This window comes from Mchenga conophoros, linkage group LG16 (assembly GCF_057382185.1).
Source record: "Mchenga conophoros isolate Kocher_MC1m ecotype Shallow Benthic linkage group LG16, M_conophoros_male_GT1.1, whole genome shotgun sequence".
Taxonomy (NCBI): Eukaryota; Metazoa; Chordata; class Actinopteri; order Cichliformes; family Cichlidae; genus Mchenga; species Mchenga conophoros.
Window position 1 is genome coordinate 32,807,900 of NC_140541.1, and position 21,507 is coordinate 32,829,406.

A 21,507-nucleotide genomic window follows, 5' to 3' on the forward strand; every position below is an offset into this window, starting at 1 on the left:
GGTTATTGTGTAATAGTAGAACTATTTTAGTAGTATAGCACCCCCTAGTGTTACAGACCATGTAATTACACCCTAAAAGAAATTTATTTGATACGGATTTACTAATATATAGAAATTATAGTCAGTAGCAATATTTTTAACCAATTTAAAACCTATTTAAAAAATTTCCTTTCATTTCAAAATTTAAGACTTTTTAATGACCCATGGGAACCCTACATTAACTAGGTTACACGTTACCTGTTCAGATTTAGATTTAGGGTCACATTTTTGTATGGCATTTTCAGTTATTTCGCATATTCAGAAGGAAATCTTGTTGTCCAATGGCATGTACGAGACTTTAAATTAACACATAAATCTTCTAGTTTCTGAAACTATGCTTTTTTAGCATGTGGACAATGTGCAGGCATAACCCTACCCCTACATGGTTTGCCAGTAACCTGGTGGATGTTAAGGGGTAAATTGAATTGCTTGCAAATGATAATTAACAGCCATTATATGTTGCTCAGAGCATCCAAGTCTGTATGGTGCTTTCATTTTTTTTAAACAGTGAGCAAAGCAGAAGAAAAACAAGCACACACATCGTGTTTTGTAAGGCCTCTGTCCATCTTTGAATAGGACAACAAAAGAGGCTCTATTATGTTGAAGCGCGGTCCTAAGGGCACAGAAACTGCAGAAGACAAAGGAGTTATTCATATCCAGGAGGTGATAATTAAAAGGCTGCCAGGGTAGTTAACATTTGGAGTCAGTGTTCCAGTGAATGTACAGTATGCACCCCCCCACCCCCCGTTACATCTTCCCTGCTGAATAGGTCATAGGACTCGCCATCTGCTGAGATCTCGGGCAGCCATTATTGATGGAGCTTATATCCACTGAAAAGCCTCACAGAAGAAAAACAGAGAAAAAAAAAGAGTGAATTCACTCGGCTTTGCTTGTGTTGTTCTGTTGGCTGTTCAACACAGTCTCACAGCAGTCCATGAAATACTCATGAAATTTAATCTGCTGCTGCTTCAGGGATACAAATTCTTCTTTTTAATGGGGTTACTGATCATACATTTCTTTCTTTTTTAAAATTTAACAGTTTTCAAAGTTTTAAATTTTTTTTAAACCTTTTGTATCAAGAAATGACTTAAACAGAAGCTGTCTGACAAATTGAAATAGGCAAAAAGATCTGAAAAAGCAACACATCTATCAGTATGGTAAGGGTTATAAAACCATTTCTTAGTCGTTGGATTCCGTTGCACTACGGTGGGAGCCATTATCTACAAATGAAGAAAACTTGGACTGGTGGTGAAGTGGCCACAGGAGTAACTGGCTGACTAAAATTATTCCAAGAGCACATCAACGAGTCAGGAGGTCAAGGTCACAAAAGAACCCAGAACAACATGGTAAATGGTAAATGGCCTGTATTTATATAGCGCTTTACTAGTCCCTAAGGACCCCAAAGCGCTTTACATATCCAGTCATCCACCCATTCACACACACATTCACACACTGGTGATGGCAAGCTACATTGTAGCCACAGCCACCCTTGGGCGCACTGACAGAGGCGAGGCTGCCGGACACTGGCGCCACCGGGCCCTCTGACCACCACCAGTAGGCAACGGGTGAAGTGTCTTGCCCAAGGACACAATGACCGAGACTGTCCAAGCCGGGGCTCGAACCGGCAACCTTCCGATTACAAGGCGAACGCCCAACTCTTGAGCCACGATCGCCCCATACAACATTAAAGAACCATAGGTTTATCATGTCTCAGTTAAGGTCAGAATTCATGATTCAACAATAAGAAAGAGACTCTGCAAAAATGGAATCCATGGGAGAGTTCAAGACAAAAATCACTGCTGACCATAAATAACACAAAGGCTCATCTCACATTTGGGAAAAACCATCCTGATGATCCCAAAGACTTTCAGAAAATATTCTGTGGACTGACAAGAAAAAGCTTAACTTTTTGGAAGGTTTGAGTCCCATTACATCTGGATTGTAATGGGACTCAAACCTCATACCAGCAGTCAGACATGGTGGCGGTAGTGTAATGGTCTGCGGCTGCTTTGCTGCTTCAGGATGACTTGCCGTAATTGATGGAACCATGAATTCTGCCTTTTACTGAATTCATGATTCTTCTGAAGGAGAACGTCCAGCCATAAATTCCTGCCTTGAAGCTCAGCTGCTCTTAGCCTATGAGGCAGGACAATCATCTGAAACAAAACAAGAAGTCTGCCTGAAACCAAAATTTGAGTGGCCAAGTCAAACCCTGGAGGTAAATAAGAATTGAGCTTGAAAAACCTCAGATGTAGGTCGAGGCTGAAATAAAACAATTCTGCAAAGAAGATCAGGCAAAAAATTCCTCCACAGTGATGTGAAAGACTTGTTGCCAGTTATATTAAATGCTTGATTACAGTTTTTGCTCCCAAGGGTGCCCCAACCAGCTAATAGAGGCCAACAAGGGGGGCGATTACTTTTTCACACAGTTTGGATAATTTATTTCCTTTAACAAATTAAACTGCTTTCTTTATTAAGTCAAGTAATCTTTGCATGGCATAAACATTTGTTTGGTGATCTGAAACATGTAAGTGTGACAAATATGCAAAAGAATAAGAAGTCAGGATGCTGGTGGATACTTTTTCATAGCACTGTACAGTATGTGTCTCTAATTTTGCATCCAGCATGAGTTTAGTGATTTCCGGCATCAGTCCATGCATGATTTGCAGTGATATTTTAGTGAAAGTTAATTTTCCTTGGTAATAACCTGGTCAAAGCCTGTATAACGAGTTTGTCATTAATGATGGTTTTTTAAAATAAAAGAACACCTTAAATTGCATCAATTTTCCTGCCTACTCTGATGACCCTAAATGGATGATTCGGAGTGTGTTTTTGTGGCTTTCACGCTGTTGCTTCTTCATGGTAATTAAACTTTAATGTCAAACTGAAGAGTGAGAGAGAGATGCACATTAGAGAGTTTTCAATTTAGGTTCAAACTACTTTCCAGTCATTATGGCACACTTGGGCACCTTCCACATAGTCCGCCACAGAAAGTAAAATATTTGCTTTGAAAACCTCCAAAAAGTGAGAATATAAATAATAAAAACAGAGTGAACCGACTTTCTTCTAACTGAGGGGAACTGCTGAACTGCTCAGCTCCTCCACCAAGTCTGAGTTTTCAGTGAAAGTTGACAGTTAAGTCTGAAACACTGATTGATGTGATGGTTTCTGCAGATCGAACAAGTTAACGGTGCACAAACAAGGACGAGGGAGCCCGACTGTAAGCGCGCTGCCAAACATTTACAGCTTTGCAAGTGATTTATCTGTACATGCAGGATCACTTTGTGGGGGTTTAATATGTTTCGCAGATGCAAAAACAATTTATTTCAAGCCAGATTGATTGACACCTATAAACTTTTTTTTTACTTGCAATCTACACATTGACACATTAATCCATCAGGCTCATTTGTAAAGATGGTGTAATGCAACTGCAAGAGCAAGTGTGAACTCATAACATAACAGGCTGAAAGACTCAAAGTACAGTACCAGAACTTGCACACGCACAAACGCACAGCTTGTATTTGCAAACACTATAAGACATGCATAGGACTGTATGTACTGCGATACCAGCAGATATACTTCATGCAAGTGTAACGTGAGGGTTCACTAGATGGTTCGGAATCTCTCTGAATAATTAGGAACAGCAAGATGGAGACGGATAACTTTTTAGCAGCCGCGTTACTCTCAGCACACAGCAACAACAACCCACACTTCCTGTGTGCCGCCCTCATGAATACTTCACTGGCCTCTCAGAAGCCAGGAAATCTTATACTCAGATCAAAACAGGGAAAACAACCAGGTAGATATAACACATACTTATTACATGTTTGAACATGCATGTCTAAACATTCAAACATGTAAACATGTAAATATCAAAACACGTAACCACCAAATAGCTACATAACTAGCTTTATAACCTTTGTAAACACCTCTTTGTATATCAAATTAGATTTAAATTTACTTCTACACTTTACACAAGTATCAGTATAATGACAATTCAGTCCAGTTCAGTTCATTTATATAGTGCCAAATCACAATAACAGTTGCCCAGTTGCCCAGACATGAAATTTCCCACTCGTGGGACTAATAAAGGTATCTTATCTTATCTATCTTATCTCAAGGTGCTTTGCATTATATATATAAAAAAAAAACCTTCAATAAGATAGAGCAAACCCCAACAATCAAATGACCCTCTATGAGCAAGCACTTGGGGACAGTGGGAAGGAAAAACTCCCTTTTAACAGGAAGAAAGCTCTGGATGAACCAAGCTCAGGGAGGGGTGGCCAACTGCTGTGACCAGTTAGGAGCGAGAGGAGGAAGACAGGACAAAGACACACACTGACACAGCCAAGTTGCACAAGACACAGCAGCCAATGCCAGACAGATGCTAAGTTAGAGCTGGCTAGCTAGGATTCATAGACAGTATGAAAGATGCCACTCAGTGGTTATGAAGCTTCAAGATGTTTTGTCCATCGCCATCTTGTTCTTTAAACCAGGTGTAACCAGCGAGTCTGACGGGTGGACTTCATTTCTAAGTTGACTTTAGCCGGCGTGGCTTCCTGTAGATGCTTTAACCAAACGGGGAATTTAGGCACTTGGAGCAGAAAGTCACAGATCCCTCTAACAGTCTATGTGAAGGACAAAAGGTCAATGTGACCTCAGTCCTCTTCCAAAAGAGTCGGGGGATGTCTTATTTATTAAGTTAGTCAGTTTAGACTTCAATAGAAAATGAGGGTTTAAAACATGACAAAGCTACCTAACCCACATTTAAATCTCCAAAGTTCTCATTTTAAGAGTCAAGTAAACCGTTTCCTCACGCCTGAAGCCAGTAATCAGCATCATTTCAGCTGCTGAAATACTGTGTTGTTTACCTCTGCCTGCTGCACAGGGATACAGGTGGTGTTGATCTGTGTGGGGCGAGTTCTTCTTTGAACTCTGTTCATTCCTGTGATCAGCCATTTCTGTGATCTTCTGTGAACTTGTTGTTCCGAGGAGTTGCCCACAACACTAAGTGAAAACAAGCCAGCTCAGGTGGCCTGGCCTTTCAGATTTACAAGAATAATCACTTGTGTAGAAAGTCGCCCGCTGAGTTCCCAGAATGGTGTCGGGCCTGAACCTCTGTCAGTAATTGAATTATAGCTGAGGTACCTCAGGTCAGCCTCGCAGACACAGTGAGGGTCTGCAGGATTAAGTTGGGATGCCTGAAATTTAAGGCATCGTTCATTTACGACCATCTCTCTCCAGTGAAACCAACAAATCCAAGTGCTTCAGGGAGAGTACTGTCTAGATAGACAACTCACCTCCATCCAGAGAAAACAGCATCAAGACCTTTAACGTTTCTCATAGTTCTATAATTAATCACATTTTCTATCCTACATATTTTTGTTTATTTTCTTATTTATATGAGTGCGTTCAGAAATTATTAATGCAGTTTGCATGCGTGCGTTTTGTGTCTGCAGGCAGAAAACTCGGCTCTGTCAATGGAAAACGATAACCAGAGGAAGCAGTACGAACGCTGTTTGGATGAGGTGAGTGATCCCACACTGCAGAAGATATACAGCATGTATTTACAATGAAATCACACTTTTATTTTTCATTAATAATTAAGGCTTATAAGGCTTATAATTAAGGCTTATATTTGCACTGATTTGTACCACCAAAAATGGTCATTCTCCAGTAAATGGCATTTTTAGGGTCTGAAAAATTTAGCTGGTATACAGTACCAACCTACAGTGAGTCAGTCCTCATAAAACCCTAAAAAGACTGCACATAAAAAACAGAAGTTTACACCGTTACACGTTTAGTTACGAGATCTAATGCTGGCTAGCTTGATAAGCAGGCTGCATCCATAGACTGTACTGGACTTTCCATAGACAGACAAAGTCATAAAAGACATAATGAAACTCATCTGTAATTCTTATCAGGTCTAAAAATGAAATAAAAACAACCTGAGATGAACAAAAGCACATGACATATGACACAGAGTCATTTATTGAACAGTAATCAAGCCAAAATGCAGAAGTAGGTGTATGGTAGCAGAATGCTGAGGACGACAGACATCAGCAGTGATGCCCAATCAGTTCTGCAAAGGGTTATAAGGTTCTTTCCAAACAATTTGAAGTCCATCATTCTCCAGTGAGAAGGATTGTTCATGAGTGGAAAACATCAGGACAGCTGCCAGTCTTCCTAGGACTGAACGTCCCAACTAATTTATCACCAAGGTCGGAACAATGTAACGCTCAGAGAAACTGCAAAAAACCCAAGACATCAATCTCGGACTCAGTTAGATATATGTAAACTTTAAAGGGGCCTCCCTTGGTGGAAAGCAAGTTAAGAAAAACCTCCTTGTGATTGCCCTGCGTCACCTGCAGGTTAATCAGCTTATCTGCAAGCACTGCCTGACTATCCAGTGTTTGCAGACAAGTCAGCATCTTCCAGCCAAACTGTTGCAGCTAAACCCAGCAACCTGCTAGTGATCAAAGAAATTCCAAGGAAGTTTTTCTCGCAGCACCACGTACCTGTTTGCAACCAATTTCACCTAGCAATGCCCAGCAACCACTCTCCAACCAATCAGGGGATACTATTTTTCTGAACAGGTGTGTGTGACCGAGGCCTGAGTTTGTCCTAATGCTGTGGATGCCCTGTATATACTCTGGATGCAGCTCACTGTGGTAATTTACATGTTGTTTTCACATCAACAACCTTTCCAATTCCAACCATCCAAAAGGTAAATGAATGTAGAGAGGATTATTTCTTGGAGTGTAAGATGAATTACCCCCCCCCCCCCCCCCCAAAAACAAACAAACAAACAAACAAAAAACTAAAATGTCCACACAGTGCTGTCTACTTCTCAGGACTCCGACAGTCTTGTGATTGTAGCTACAGCAGGAGACGCACAAACACACTTTGTTTATTATGAGCACTGGTGGAGTCTACAGAGGGATGCCCAGGGCCCTGTGCTTCGTACGTCGCTTACTACATCCAAGATCAAATGAAACATCCAAGACCAAATCATCGCGCTAACTCTGAGCTCGCTATTCCGGTTCCCCGAACACACCTGTTGTTGATGATTAGTATAGCTGGATGAAGTAATGTGAGATCACTGGGTGGCCCAACAGGGGCTACGCATCGATAGTAGAAACATTGATCGGCAACCCTTTGATTGGTCGGCGAAAATGTCGAAGGAGCGCGCTCGGTATTTTTCGGCAGCAGAGCAAGAACTCTTGAGTGAGGGATTTCAGGAGTTTCAGAGTTTAATTAAAACGCAAGGGAACACTGCAAAGGCTGCAAAAGCAAGGAGAGAGGGCTGGCAGAAAGTTGCTGACAAATCAAACTCGTAAGTAATTCAATAATAACAATAATAATGGAGTGGATTTATATAGCGCTTTTCAAGGCACCCAAAGCGCTTTACAATGCCACTATTCATTCACTCTCACATTCACACACTGGTGGAGGCAGCTACGGTTGTAGCCACAGCTGCCCTGGGGCAGACTGACAGAAGCCAGGCTGCCATATTGCGCCATCGGCCCCTCTGGCCAACACCAGTAGGCGGTAGGGTAGATTTATCATATCACACCATATTATCCAATATTATATTACATTATATTATATTATAATATGTTATATTATATCCCCTTTCACATTAGAGCCACAACAGGACCCACTAGAACATGGGAACAAGTAAAAGTGAAATATAAGAATATTCTACAGAATGGTAATATTTATCACTTATATTGCTTGTCGTCTCTTGGAAAGAGACCCTGGAATACTCTGTTTGTTTGTTCATAACAGCAACCAAGAAAAGGGCAGAGCAAAAAAAAAAAGACAGGTGGTGGTCCTGCACCCCCTCGTCAACAAGTTGGTTAAGTGAATAATACCCTCACGGGAAAATCGATATCTCTCTATGAGCACACTGTCGCGCTGAGCTAAAGGATCCTGTCTGTCCCGCAATATACGCTGAATTCTGAGGACTCTCCTTATCAATCTTGCACCTTCCGCAATGGGTTGCTCGCGTAAACGGACAGGATATGACTGCGACAGACTTCCCAAATCCACCTTCGCTTTTATAGCCGTGGTCTCTCATCTTGATTACACGAAGTAATTTACAATTACTACTCTGAAATATGAATTACATCTGTAATAATCACATACATGTAATAGAATGTTAATAGTACATTTCCCTTTTTTAGGGAATGACCTGTATGTATCTGTGTGAAATCAATAAAAGGATCAAGTGCTGCATTATCTTTGGTTACAGTGATGTTATTTATTTATGGTGAAACAGTGGTGGAATATCGCTGTTGCTTTCGTATGAATGACGCGGGCATACCTGCGTGGCCGCGATCTAATCCTGTTTACATAAAGTAAACCTGCTCCCCAGCAGGTTTACGCTTACGGCTCTGTTGCTATGACAGCAAGTCCCGGATGGGCTTCGGGGAACCGAACGATCCAGGATCACGCGAAATCGTCAACAATCTAATCCAGCTAACTCACTTAGCGCGGTACGAAGCACAGGCCCCAGATCTTTAATTGAAGTAGACAGACAGCAGAGCTCCTGGCGATATGAAGAAGTGAGTCTCGGCGTTCAGGAGCACGGACTCTCACCTCTAACACGAGGCTGTCTAACTGCACTCCTTCCCTCTGACAGCACTTTGAAAGTCTCTCCATCTTTTCCTGCATCTCTCTCCAGCCACCACGACAGTGCCACTTTAGTTTTTTAGCAGCCTTCACTAATGGGCTTGGTACCATGGAGATTGCTGCCCATGAGAATCTGTCTGAGGACAGATATTTCAGAGTTTCTGCTGTGGGATTAATTTCTCTGCTACCGCCACCGCTTCTGCTGCTTTTCAGTCTCATTATGCAGATGATTTTTTTTCTTTTTTTTGGGGGGGTGGGCATTGAGATGGTTTCCTGTCATCATCTGAATGAGCTGAGGCAAGGCGTTTTGATAGAAAGATGAAAGAGGTGGAGGGAAATAATTTTGTGGCCCACATACAAAAGAATCAAAACATACTTATTATTCCAGTGCCAAGATATATTGTATGCCTCCACTTCAGAAATCAAAATAAGCAGGAAAGAAAGCGTTTCAGATTAGTCTTCTTCTTCTTTTTTTAAAAATCAATCCATACAACTGAGCTGAACTTTTTCTTCTTCCTGCTGAAATTCACACAGAATACAGAATGAAAAAGTTAGGACATCAACATTAACCATGTGTATATTTTCTGTGGTCAGACATGCAGTAACCGCGGGCAACAGCTGTGTGGTTTCAACGAGCCCGACTCTGATGCAACGCCATGTCAGTTTGTCCTCACGGCACCGTCCACGCCTCTAAATCCTCATTTTTGAACTTTATTCTCGGTCGTTTTACAATCTCTTTGCATCTCAAAGTCACAAAGTTCAACTCTTAAAATAATGACCAAACTTTTTTAAACACATTGTTCCTTCTCGTCTCTTTCAGGTGGCTAATCAGGTGGTCCAGGCTCTTCTCACGCAAAAGGTTTGTACATTGTCGGAGCATTACGGCTACCGTAGTCAGGAGCCTCACGGAGTAATCCGAGACCAAACTCCGCTTCAGGTCCCAAAGTCAAACAAACACTGCGGCATCACTGAGAGTTAAAAACGATCTAAATTCTTTCATCTTTAATAAAATGATCAGTGTGACTGCTTTACCAGGTGTAACAATTAAGTTGTACATCCAGGCATCCATGAAAACAAAATTTATTAGAGTTAGAAGTTAGCAGGAAGTTAGCTCGCTAGTTTCCACCTAATCATGATATACCATGTTCTGACTGAGAGATTTCTGGAAAAATTCAAACGTACAGCTCTGCTATCACTTCCAACATAAATGAAGAGAGAAAACTAAACAGAAGTGACGTTTGTAGTGTTACTGAAGTTAGGCTAACTGGTATATAATTATGTGCTCTGTGATCGCTAGCGACACAGCTATGTGTTTATGTTTGCATAACATAAACACAGTGAAGCTGTAGGATGAACGCTAACTTTTTTCTACTCGATAAAAGTTCAGTCAGGAGAACAACTGAGATAATCCATCAATAATACGAGGTTAGTCATTAATATACTGCAACGACACGGGAATAGAGCATCTGTGAGAGAATTCAACATTAAAGAATGAATGATACGGAATTGGAGGAAGCAAGAAGAATGAGTTGAGTAAAGTTTGACTTATCTGACTGTTTTGTTTCGCTTAATGCGCCTTATGTATGAAAACAGACCCGTTCATTGACAGTGCACCTTATAAACCGGTGAGCCTTGTGGTCCAAAAAATACGGTAAATTACACCAGGACCATTTCAGAAGCAGTCTTTTTTGAAAATGTACTCCATTCCTGCTCTGTGCAGCTCTACACAGGCTCCTTAAAAAACAGAACCAGCACTATTTTAAGCAATGACAACCTGAGCTCTGTTTCTGGGTCTCTGCGGCACTGAAATACTGTCTTGAGTGGACACGATTCGATTGAGCACCTGCAGTGGAGTCAGAAAGAGACGCAGCCACGCCCAGGGTATTCTCAGGCAGGCTGCACGCTGTATGCTCTGTTTATTATGACTGGATATGTAAAGCGCTTTGGGGTCCTTAGGGACTAGTAAAGCGCTATACAAATACAGGCCATTTACCATTTACCATTTATCATCAAATATTCTCATTTTCTCTTTCCCTGGTCTCGTTCCTGGACCCACTCTGTGGCGAAATCCTGTAAACAACCCTGGCAGAAGTACCCTGTCATGACCAACAATGCTATACACAGAAAGTCTGATATTTAAGTAACATATGAAGGGTTTTGCTGTAAGTTTATGTGAAGAATGGTCACAGCGGCTGTGAGAAATTGACTATAGTTTATAAGTATACTTCATGCGGTATCATGGGGGTTTCGCCACCTTAGCCCCCCTCTTAAGTCACACCTCTGTAGGTCCTCCTTTCCAGGTTGCTCATGTTTTCGAGCACCATCATGTGCATCTTTAGTTGAATACACCGTCGTTCCCTGTGGCTGCTAAATTAGCATCTGATTTACGTGTATGTCTCTGAAGTGCCACCGTCAGTCGCCGTCATCTGTCCATTTTGTATTTGTTTCCAGGACCTCAAAGAGGAGTGTGTGAAGCTGCGGACCCGTGTGTTTGACTTGGAGCAACAAAACCGCATACTGAGCGTGCTGTTTCAACAACGTGTCAAAATGTCCACTACTCCCGTCTCCCAGGTAGGAGCACACGGCGCCGCGGATACAAACACAAACTGACAGAGCTAGCATGCTCCAAGGCTGTTTGAATTTTACATGAGCAGCGCTCCACTTCTAAAGGTTACTAACTTTCAGCGAGGACCACAAAGACAGAGAAACCCGCCCTGGATGTGTTCAAATGAACTCACAGAGAGGTACAGCGGGTTTACAGCTGGATTTATATCCTTCTTTCTGTCCTAATTAGTGTCGTTTTTGTCACGGCTTCATGCTCGAGTGCACTGTACATCCTCAAACAAGGATTACCGGCCCTTACCCTTCTCTTCTTTTATGCTAATTATGCCAGACTTTAGCCTAATAGTGAGGCAGACCTCTCACACAGCTGTGGCAGGAAAGTAGTGGTGCAGAAATGGGAGACAGAGGCGAGCATGTTTTTCTAATTGGAAAACTCCTGAGGTTAAAACCTTAGCTTTTTTTTTTTTTCCATTTTTTCAGTTAGCTGTGATGACAGTTGATTGCTCAGTTTGTTGACCTCCATCGCCAGCTGTACTGTATAACTTCAAAGATGCACATAAACTTCTTTCATGTCGAAAATGACTAAAATCTTAAGGTCTTGCAGTGATAGACCCAAAGAGAATCATAGCATGACTGTTTTAGCTTGTTAGCTTTTAGCAGTTAGCTTTTATCAGCAGGTTTTCATCTTCTGCACAGCTTTTAAAAATTAACACAATAAGCCAGCAACACATGAACACAGAGGGGTTAAAGGGCAACTATTGGTCTTACTTTCTTTAGGTAGTCTCTAATTTTACTCCAACTGAATTCTAATATTACTTTTTGTCACCTGGAGGCATTAACCAGCGACTTAAGCTAATACATTAGCCTAGATAAGGCGGGGAACACGAGGATCACAGCAATCCCAAAATTGAATTCTGTATCAAAAAAAACAAAACTGAAGTTATAGCAGCACAGTAAAGTTCAATAGTTTGGTAATAAATGAAAGAGTTAACCCTGACAGGAAGCCTTTTGACTAACAACCCCTGCCTCACCCGGCCAATTAAAAGTGCCACCTGCATCGGGACAGTTGGGTGGGCGACACTAATGTGAACATTTTGCTAATAACAGTTTCAAATAATCTGGACATGAAAGCGGGTTAGAAGTCACATTATCAATCACAGATGCCAGTAACAGCCAAGCTCAGGCTTGTTATTTTGTCAGTTTCTTATTAATAATTGAGGTGATTCAGCTAACAGAGACTGTTTGTCCAGAAGGTTTAAAATCATATGGTTTGGCGTAAGTCAGGGTTGAGAAATCCAATCTTAATTAAAACAGACTAGAATGAAGTCATTTATCAGCTTTTGGTACTCATCTTTGGTATTATCTCAGCATCAGAAACATTAAATAATCTTAAAAACTATTTTAAGACTTTTAAGACCTTTTAATGTCTCATTTGTTGCTGTTATATCTTCCAAACAAAAGCATTTACAGATACAGGCCCAGAATGTTGTCAGCTGTTAGTTTCATGCTGTCTGAAACATGAAACAAAGCTTTGTAGGAAGCCTAGTTATTGCACCAGCAAAAATCTTTGGAAAGAAGCTTTGGTTGAGACAGAATAAGACAAAAGGCAAGACTATGCCGAGACAAACACTGATGAAATTGGAGGCAAGCTGCAAAAGTCAAAAGAAAATTAAAAGCATTTAAAGTAGTTATGGGAACATTAGTAACTGTCTGTCTTCATTTGTTATTTATTGACTAAATTTATTCTTAATTGCTCTTATTACACCTATCAGTGAGTGAAGCTTTAACTAACAAACTGCACAAACAGTTTTTTTCTTTCCCAGAAACAGTGACAGGCTTCCCCATACACACTGCAGAGGGCTAAAAGGAAAGTGAGGCTTAAATGAGATCATTTTCAGCATTTAGAAATAAAGCAGCTCATTAGAAACCCGAACAGATGTGAAGCTGAGTGCAGAACATTCCTTTTTAAACACTTCTCTACATCTCAGGTCAGCTAACATGACAGCAATAATAAAGTTTCTTCATCTGAAAAAAATCAAAATATTATCTTTTTCATTTTTGTGATGTTTATTTTGATTGAAAAGCATCAAAGGTTTAAAAAAATGATACATTTGTGCGATCCAGAGTAATTCTCATTATCGAAGTCATCAACCTCAATTCAGAACAGCCGAGTCAAAAATATTTTGCTTTCTAACTGCAGTGGAGATCATAGCCTACATGTTTTTAGCATGACTTTAAAAGTTCAAAAAAGCTCATAATGCAATGTACATAATTATAGATTTATGTGTTACAGATATAAAATTAAACAAAAATAAAATAAAGGTATTAATGCCGTGTTTAAGTTCACTCTGCACAGACCTGTTAATAATTCAGTTTCAAATATCCAATCATTTGTTTTCCTAGTTTGAAGTTCAGAGAGTTGCTGTAATAAAGTTTGAAGCTGATATGAATAAAAAGTTTAAAAGTTTATGTTGCAAAAGAAAATATTTTTCTAAATCAGGATTTTATGAGAATAAAAATTAAAATTACAGGAAAAGTTTCCTTCTTGGGATTCATGCTAGCTTATGTTAGCTTAAATTGTGCAAAAACCACGTTTCCATACATATTAACTGCAGAGCAGAGTTAAATCTCCCCGAAGGTAAGAAATGGATTAGCTGGTGTGGAGGAGGGTTGCAGAGTGGCTTGCAGGTGTGCAGCTGTTGCAGTATTCTGGGCTCGGGTCTGTGGCTTATCGAATCTAGCATTAGGGTCAGTCATGACGCTGAGGGCACGTCATGGAAGCGATGGTCCCCTGTGTAGTTTAATTTTACTTTTCATGCAGCTGTGTCGGCTCCACAGGTGTCTGTGTTTTTTATTAGATGTGAGTAATCATGCTGACAGGAGCCACATGTCTACTCTTCTCAGTGCCAAGTAATAATGAGTCTGAGTGCTGTTCTCTGATGGGCTGACTCATCTGCAACTGATCAAAGTTACGGTCGGCTGTGTCACACTTTCCAAACAGTTATATCAAGTTAGATTTAATCACTCAGCATGAATAAAATCTCTAACTAATTAAAATCTCCTAAACTCTGATTTAATGGCAATTTGAGCGTTGAGAAACTGAACAGCCAACGATAGCACATGTTCTGCTAGACGAGTTCAGCTGGTCTGCACAGCAGAGATGTGTTGCAGTGGAAAGAAACAAAAAATAACAGATTCATGAAGTTTCTCTGCTGTTCTGAGGTCAGCTGATGATTCTCCCATAAATAATTGACTTTTTTTTTGATGGACAGGTGCTTCTGTTTGTATTTCGAACTGACTGCTGAATGCAGAGATGGCAGAGCACGGTTTGTTACCCTTTATTTGAGCCCTGAATTCAAACAGGTTTTAGCTCTGCTGACAGAAACGCGTTATTAGCGTGCGCTGAGGATCTCTCGCTGTCACTGTACCAGCAGGAACGCTCGTGCTCATTGAAGCCAACTACAAACACATGACAAGTGTGCTGTACTGCTGAATACCTGCTCTGCAAATCACTGTGCAGCGGGCTACTACACCACACACTTTGATTAATTCTAGAAGGCTGCAGCGATGCCGTTCTCAGCTTTTTGGGGTATTCCTTCACTTCTTTCAGTTTTGATTTAGCATTCATTGAACAGAAAACTCTCAAAAATGTGTAATTTGTTTGCAGATTTGATAAAATATTTGTTGTGTTTTGTGGATTGACGCTTTCAGTCAATCCACAAAACACGCACTTCCTTCAAAGATAAAAGTAAGACTACTTAATATACTTCATTTTTTGAGCAAGATCCCTTTGATTTTGTGTGATGCCACCACATGTCTTTTATAGATTTTGTATCTAGCCATTTTCCTTCATCTGAATTATTTCATTTCTATTTTGCATCTTCATGTTTTTCTTTCTTTTTAACTTTATTTTATTCAGCCTTTTCATTTTCATCTAGCCTGTAAGCTTTCTACTTTCACCTGCTTTTCAAAGCACTTTATAAATTCTTTTTAAACAACCCTTTATTATTATTTAAACTGATACCGCTTTTCCTGTGCGCACAAAACTCATTCCTGTGGAAAAATGTGCACATGGACATGAATTTTTTCGTTTTCCAGACTTTAAATCTGATTTCTACCAGCAAGAAAAATATTTGCACCCAAAATTCTGATTTTAAGTAATCTTATTACATACCAATCACATTTTCTTTAATGATTCGTTTTTTGAATGAACAAAACTTGGATTTTATATAATTCAGATGCATTTTATTCAGAATTATTGCTTCATTGCAAATTGTTTGGATTCCTCCATCAGCTGACGGGGGGCTCATCCTAACGAGCGTGGGTGTGGTGAATGGATGTGGATAATTAATGGATCCTGACCATGCTGACCTCTTACTGCACATGCAGCTCAACACTGTCTTAAACATTTGCACAACATCTGTATTCATTGTATTTCTTATTAATTTACTGGCTCCATACTGTAAACGTTGCTGGTTCAATACCAGCAGGAGACACAAATCCCCTACGGTGTTATGTCAGAAAGGGTGTCTGTTGTACAAATCTGCCAAATCATACATGTGGAGCTACCTGCTGTGGTGATCTTGTATTTATTTCATTAAGCTAACTTGTTTTTGATGTTTTGGCTGCTGGAAAGCAGTTAATTTTCCCACTTTTGGGATAAATAAAGTCTTTCTTTTTATATCTAATAGCGACAGGAGACAGGAAGGTGGGGGGAGAGAGTGGAGATGATGAACAGCAAACGGCCTGAGGGGGAAACAAACCCAGCTGTGTGCTTTTCTGTTAGTTGTGTCTCTCAGTCATACTCTCAGGCTGAGCAGCATTAGGGGTCTGTCCTGAGACCCTGACCAGAGGCATGCCCTGACTGGTATTTGGACCCTCAATCTGCAGTAACTAATATAACTAATATACCATGCAGCTGCTGAGGGGTATTAAAACTTTAACACCTGGAAAAACGAGCAGATTCCAGCCCAAGAAGCCTTAAACTGCCAGGTCTCTGGAAATCATACATATCGTGCCCGGACGTGAGAGACGAACTTCTTTCATTTTCTCCTCCAAGTCTCAAAATTATTCTGCATCATTATGTGAAATTAGATCAAACATTTACAGGAAATTTGCACATTTCACAGTATGTTATATTAAACATACTAGGAAAGTCTTTTGGTTACTGAAGCCAGACAGAAGAACAAAATTAGAGCAAAAAACAAACACAACCGATTAAAGCAAGTTACAAACCAAACTCAGTGACCCAGTAAGGGTCAGGGTTATAAAAGCCTTCTATACTTAGAACATCCAAACTTCACAAACTTTGTGTGAGACTTTATTTGGCTAAAGCAAATCCTAACTGTACCCTCAGAGAGGTCGCTGGTGACCTGGTCGATGTTGAGGTTAAAGGGGTGAAATCTGAGTGTGTGGGGCAGAGGCGTGACTGACAGCGACAGCATGCTTTTCTACCTGCTGGGTACTGAAATAGTGCTTTGGATTGGTCTTGAACAGACTTGCAGAGGAATTTAAGCCAGAGCAAAACTCCTTGAATCCTAATGACGTGAGTTTCTGAGCCTCATGCTGTAGTCGTTACGCAGAAAGCAGGGAGGAAGTTTCAAAAGGTCTTTTTGGATTATCAGAGATCGCAGCATAATTCCTCCCCTCTGACAAACATTGGGGTCAGGGGACCAGTCTGCTGTCACAGACTGAACTGGTAATTAGCAAAAACATATTTCTTCAATTTCCTTCAAGGAAATTTTACAGGAAGGTCCAACAATTCCCACTCCAGGCTGTTAAGCAAGCTGCGAGCTCAGCGGAGTTGGACACGCCGTCCTTCATCTTTAACCTTTTCGTTAAAGGTCAGACTGGCAGAAGAAGCGTCTGCATCTCTGCAGAGATGCTCAGCTGCTTGTGCTGGAAAGAAGTACTGTACCTACAGACTTTTTCCTCTCATTAAACCCGACTTCTTGTTAATTTGGCTGCTCGTTTTGTGTTTGCGTGTGAAGTTTATTGAGTTGAGTTTGTTTCTCGAGCTTCTCTTATCAGAGGATCGACTGTTTGACCTGCAGTCTGTCTCTCCATCCTCCGCCAAACATTTTCAGCCGAATTTCCACTGATTAAACTCTCTTTCCTCACATTAATCACTCAGCTAAATACTTATTAGATCATTCTCGGTCCAGAAAATAAACTTTACTGTCATCTGTTTGTCAGTGTGGATGTTGAATCCCAAACTTTTGTGCTTTGGATGATTTTTTTTTTTTTTTTTTGTGGCAGAAAAAAGTTCAGAATATTAATAACCCAACATTGCTGGCAGCATGACAAAAAAAAACTTTTATGTGCCAAATGCCAAGCCTTTGATTCACTAATGCAGCATTCCCAGTAATCCAGGAGGCTACATTAGTAGTGTAAGATAATTATCTCACACCGCCCGAAGCTTGAATATTAACCGCAGTTGTTATATTTATCTCCAGTAAAGTCACAAACAAAAGTTTTGAGAACAAGACTTGCATTTTAAATGATTGATTCAAACTTTGTGTCTGTCGTCATCTGGAGAAAAGTTACTGATGAGACCTCCCACTGTGCAGCTAAGCAACAAACTTTTTTTTGTACTTCTGACTTACTGAAGAATTCACTGAAGGTGGAGAGTTTGCATCTCAGTCGTGGTAAAGAAAATGCTTACTTAAAATCATAAAGACAGATACAGAGTAGATGCTTTCCAACCATTTTCTACTGCTCATCCAAGCTTTTCCCCACTCACCTTCTCCAGCTCTATGACGAGAAACCAAACCAGCTCAGAGACATAACCTCTTCCTTGTGTTGTTGCTCTGCCCCAGGCTCTCTTGGTGGAAAGCCCCAAAACACCTCACCTGGGAGGTGCTCAGAGTCCTAGTGCTCTTTCTATCTCAACTGACTAATGGAGTAGCAGCTCTACTCTGTGGCAACATCCACCTGTTTCTGTCTCCCACAGCTCAGGGCCATAGGTCAGGATGGGGTCAAAGATTAACCTGTTAATTGACAGCTTTACCTCCATCCTCGCCCTCTTCACCACCATAGCCTGGTATCAATCCATCTGACATTCTTTGACTCCACTCACGTCCCACTCCTTCAGCTTATGCCCAGTTTCGGGGATTGTCCCTTTTCTGCGCCACGTGGAGGTGCCCAAGCTCATCCTGCTCATCCGGTGTGAGCTAGAGGTTGTCACTGGCTGAATTCAAGAGAAACTACACCAGCTGCAGAAAGCTAGAGACGAGACAAAAGACTTACTGACTGACTTATTGCCGGTAACATGAACCAAGGTGTCGCTACAGGAATGAAAGAGCCCTTGTTACGTCTGGTTCAGTTTGGGTAAGAAGGAAAAACAGCCGAGTCCGTGTAGTTGACAAACATAGTGATTTTATTACATGCTTCTAAGACAGAAGCATGGGAAGACAAGCGTACAGCCACAGATCTCCAAAGAGTGGACCGTTCCCCATCCTTATATAACCCATGATGACATCACACAGTTAGACCTTACTGGAAATGATAACAGTCTCCCCATAGTCCAAAGTTCTCCTTATACAAACATCAGATGATACTTTAGAGAAAAAGAAGTGTGTGACATGTCATGTTGTGCAGTTCTGTGAGCCTGTGTGTCCAACTAGAGAATGTCCTGACATGACCTCCCTGTGTAAATAAGGGTGAACGTGCGTGTTTACATAACTCTCTATGTGCATGTTCTGATGTAGGCCTGCAAATGAATTAGAACAAGGTCCTGCTGGACCCTCCAGTTATGGACGGTGAATACAATGCTGTGGATACCATTTGAGACTTGATTACAATGATGATAATATGCATACATTAATCTTTACTCAGATTACCATAGATATAAAACAAAGATTATACTGTCATCAGATTCCACAATGGTAAATGATTAATGATTGATACTTCTAATTATAACTGTGATCATAAAAATACAAAATAAAATATCTCCTGGTCACATTCCTCCTCTTTGGGCTGGCTTGCCAGCCCAACTCACACCAGGATTTGTCTCCAAACCAAACAAACACGTTATGACACTTATCAACCCCAACACCTCCGTTGTTTTCCAATTTTCCCACAACCCAGCTGTTCTTTTAGCTTCAGACTCGAGTTTCAGCCTGTCACGCTTCAGGCCCCTTCACCACCTCCTCTTGGAGTGAAGAAACGCCCTCGGATTCTTCTTTCTTCGACTTCCGGGGTTAGACCACCCTTCAGTCGTTACACAGATCTGGGGATTATTCTGCCCCACTTTCAAACAAAGATCTGTGTGTTTGTTGTCCGTTGTCACCGCCGTGTCCCCCTTTTTGCCAAAAGCCTCTCGAACCTCGTTGGTCTCTGGTGTTCCTAGTTTTCGCCAACCCCTTCCTGGTTATCGCTGTGGTTATGGGATCCATCTTCTCAAGGAGCCCCAAGGCCATGACACTTGACCCCAGTTGCTGTGAAGGGTCCCCATATCTCCGTGTCCTCGTCTGGTGTCTGTTCCCTTCTCTGCAAGAGACAGAAAGCCAACACCTCTCCTGCGCTGGCTCTCCTAACCTAATGTTGTTGACTTTGTTTATTCCAATCCTATGCCATGCTTATGTGTGTAAGCGTGCATGCACTTAACCCTCTTCACTTGAAGTCAATACCTCCAATATATCAATCCGATCCTTCGTCAACTGGACCATCCCGTCTCCTTATAAGCACATTTGCAATGTGTGTATAAAAGTGAACAACAGACCTCAAACAAATTGGGCATTCTTAATTCTAACTTAAGTTTAAGTCTAGTACTCAGTTTCTGATCATCTAATTATGCTTCTCACTGGTCCCCTAAATTGTCTAAAAACCTTTAATTTGCCATACCTAAATTATTAAAACACAGACCAAATCATAGACCCCCTATATAGCTTTTGCCTTTATGAGCACACTTCAATAATGAGCAACAACCTGCAATCTGTACCAAAAATCTTCATGGTCACACCTGCAATTAAAGATCAAATGCACTTTATACCTGTTTTAATTCTTCCTTATATAGAACCTCCTCAGTGTCAGGTTAGTTTTAATTAGTCTCAATTAATTGTTCTAGTTGTATTTTGCAATTCAGCTAAAAAGCAAACCTATTAAAGCAAACAGCTTATTTACAACCACCTGCAAATCATAAGAGTAATAAAAGATTCAGCACAACAGACAAGTATCATGTTCAGGATTTCTCTGATCATTAAATCACTATTATTGCCACAATTTGTTTTATTCACCCTTTGGGCAATGTTACTCCAAGAGAGAGAGAGAGAGAGAGAGAGAGCCCCTAATGGCCAGTTAGTGGGCTCTAGGTTAAACTGTCCCCAAATTAGTTATTTGTTATTATTACTTGTTTTCATGTCACTTGTCTGTTTTCTACTGCACCCTTCTCACGCATTCTTAACAAAGCAAAGCAAACATTAGCAGCACATTGACCGCAGTCAGGCATCCACATCCCATAGGTGCTATAAAAACATTTCCTGTAAAAGAATCACACATAAATTCATCCACCCTCTTGTTCTATCTCGGTGGAGGTTAACCTTAAGTCGTAGTCAAGTCTTGTCAGCTTTTACCAGTCAGTCCGTTTGTTTTATTTCCAGTCTTTCATCCATTCATTCATTCATCCATTTTTCTTTCTTTGCTGATAGCGGAAACCATCGCCGCATTTAGATTTCCGCCCTCAGCAAAATGAGCTCATTTCAAAAAGAAAAAGAAGAACTTGAGATCGGATTACCTCGCTGAATCCTTTTTTGGGCAGGGACTCTCATTTTCTAATTGTCCCCATAAGTGGTTTCCTCCAGAGCCAATTTTAATGCGGAGAAACTCACTTACAACAATTTTCTCGCCGACGTGTAATGCTTGTAATTTCCGATGTGCAGATCTGCTTAAAGAAAAGATTCACAAACAAAAATCAGTGCACTGTTCAAAATATAAAACAAAATAAAATAAAAGATAACAAAAACAAAAATACCAACGCCCGGGTCTTAGGACTTGTCACTGAATATTCCTCCCATCAATAAAAATACCAACCTAAACCTACACAGAGTCAAATCAACTCCACCTCAACCTTTTCATATTCCTAAACCTATATGTTTTGCGTTCGTGAAACAAAATAGAACCATTTCCATATTAAGTAATTTGAGCTCTTGAAATGTTTTAATTCTCTTAATTCTGCCTGTTTATTTCAACACTTATTCAATGACTTTTATTCAACTGCTACTTGGTCACTCAAATCTTAGCTGTTCAAATTGCCTAGAGTTCAACAAAGTC

The 21,507-nt window shown here is 40.7% G+C and overlaps 1 protein-coding gene across 4 annotated transcripts in view; it reads left to right on the forward strand.

Annotated features, from left to right (window-relative positions):
• LOC146557151 (nck-associated protein 5-like) overlaps nt 1–21,507 on the forward strand; it is a 106,763-nt gene that overhangs the window by 34,458 nt on the left and 50,798 nt on the right. For all 4 annotated transcript variants that reach the window (XM_085250139.1, XM_085250141.1, XM_085250142.1 and 1 more), the window contains exons 5-7: nt 5,499–5,567; nt 9,497–9,535; nt 11,128–11,247. In XM_085250139.1, the coding sequence (XP_085106265.1) occupies nt 5,499–5,567; nt 9,497–9,535; nt 11,128–11,247 (228 nt within the window). The remainder of the gene's footprint in view (nt 1–5,498; nt 5,568–9,496; nt 9,536–11,127; nt 11,248–21,507) is intronic.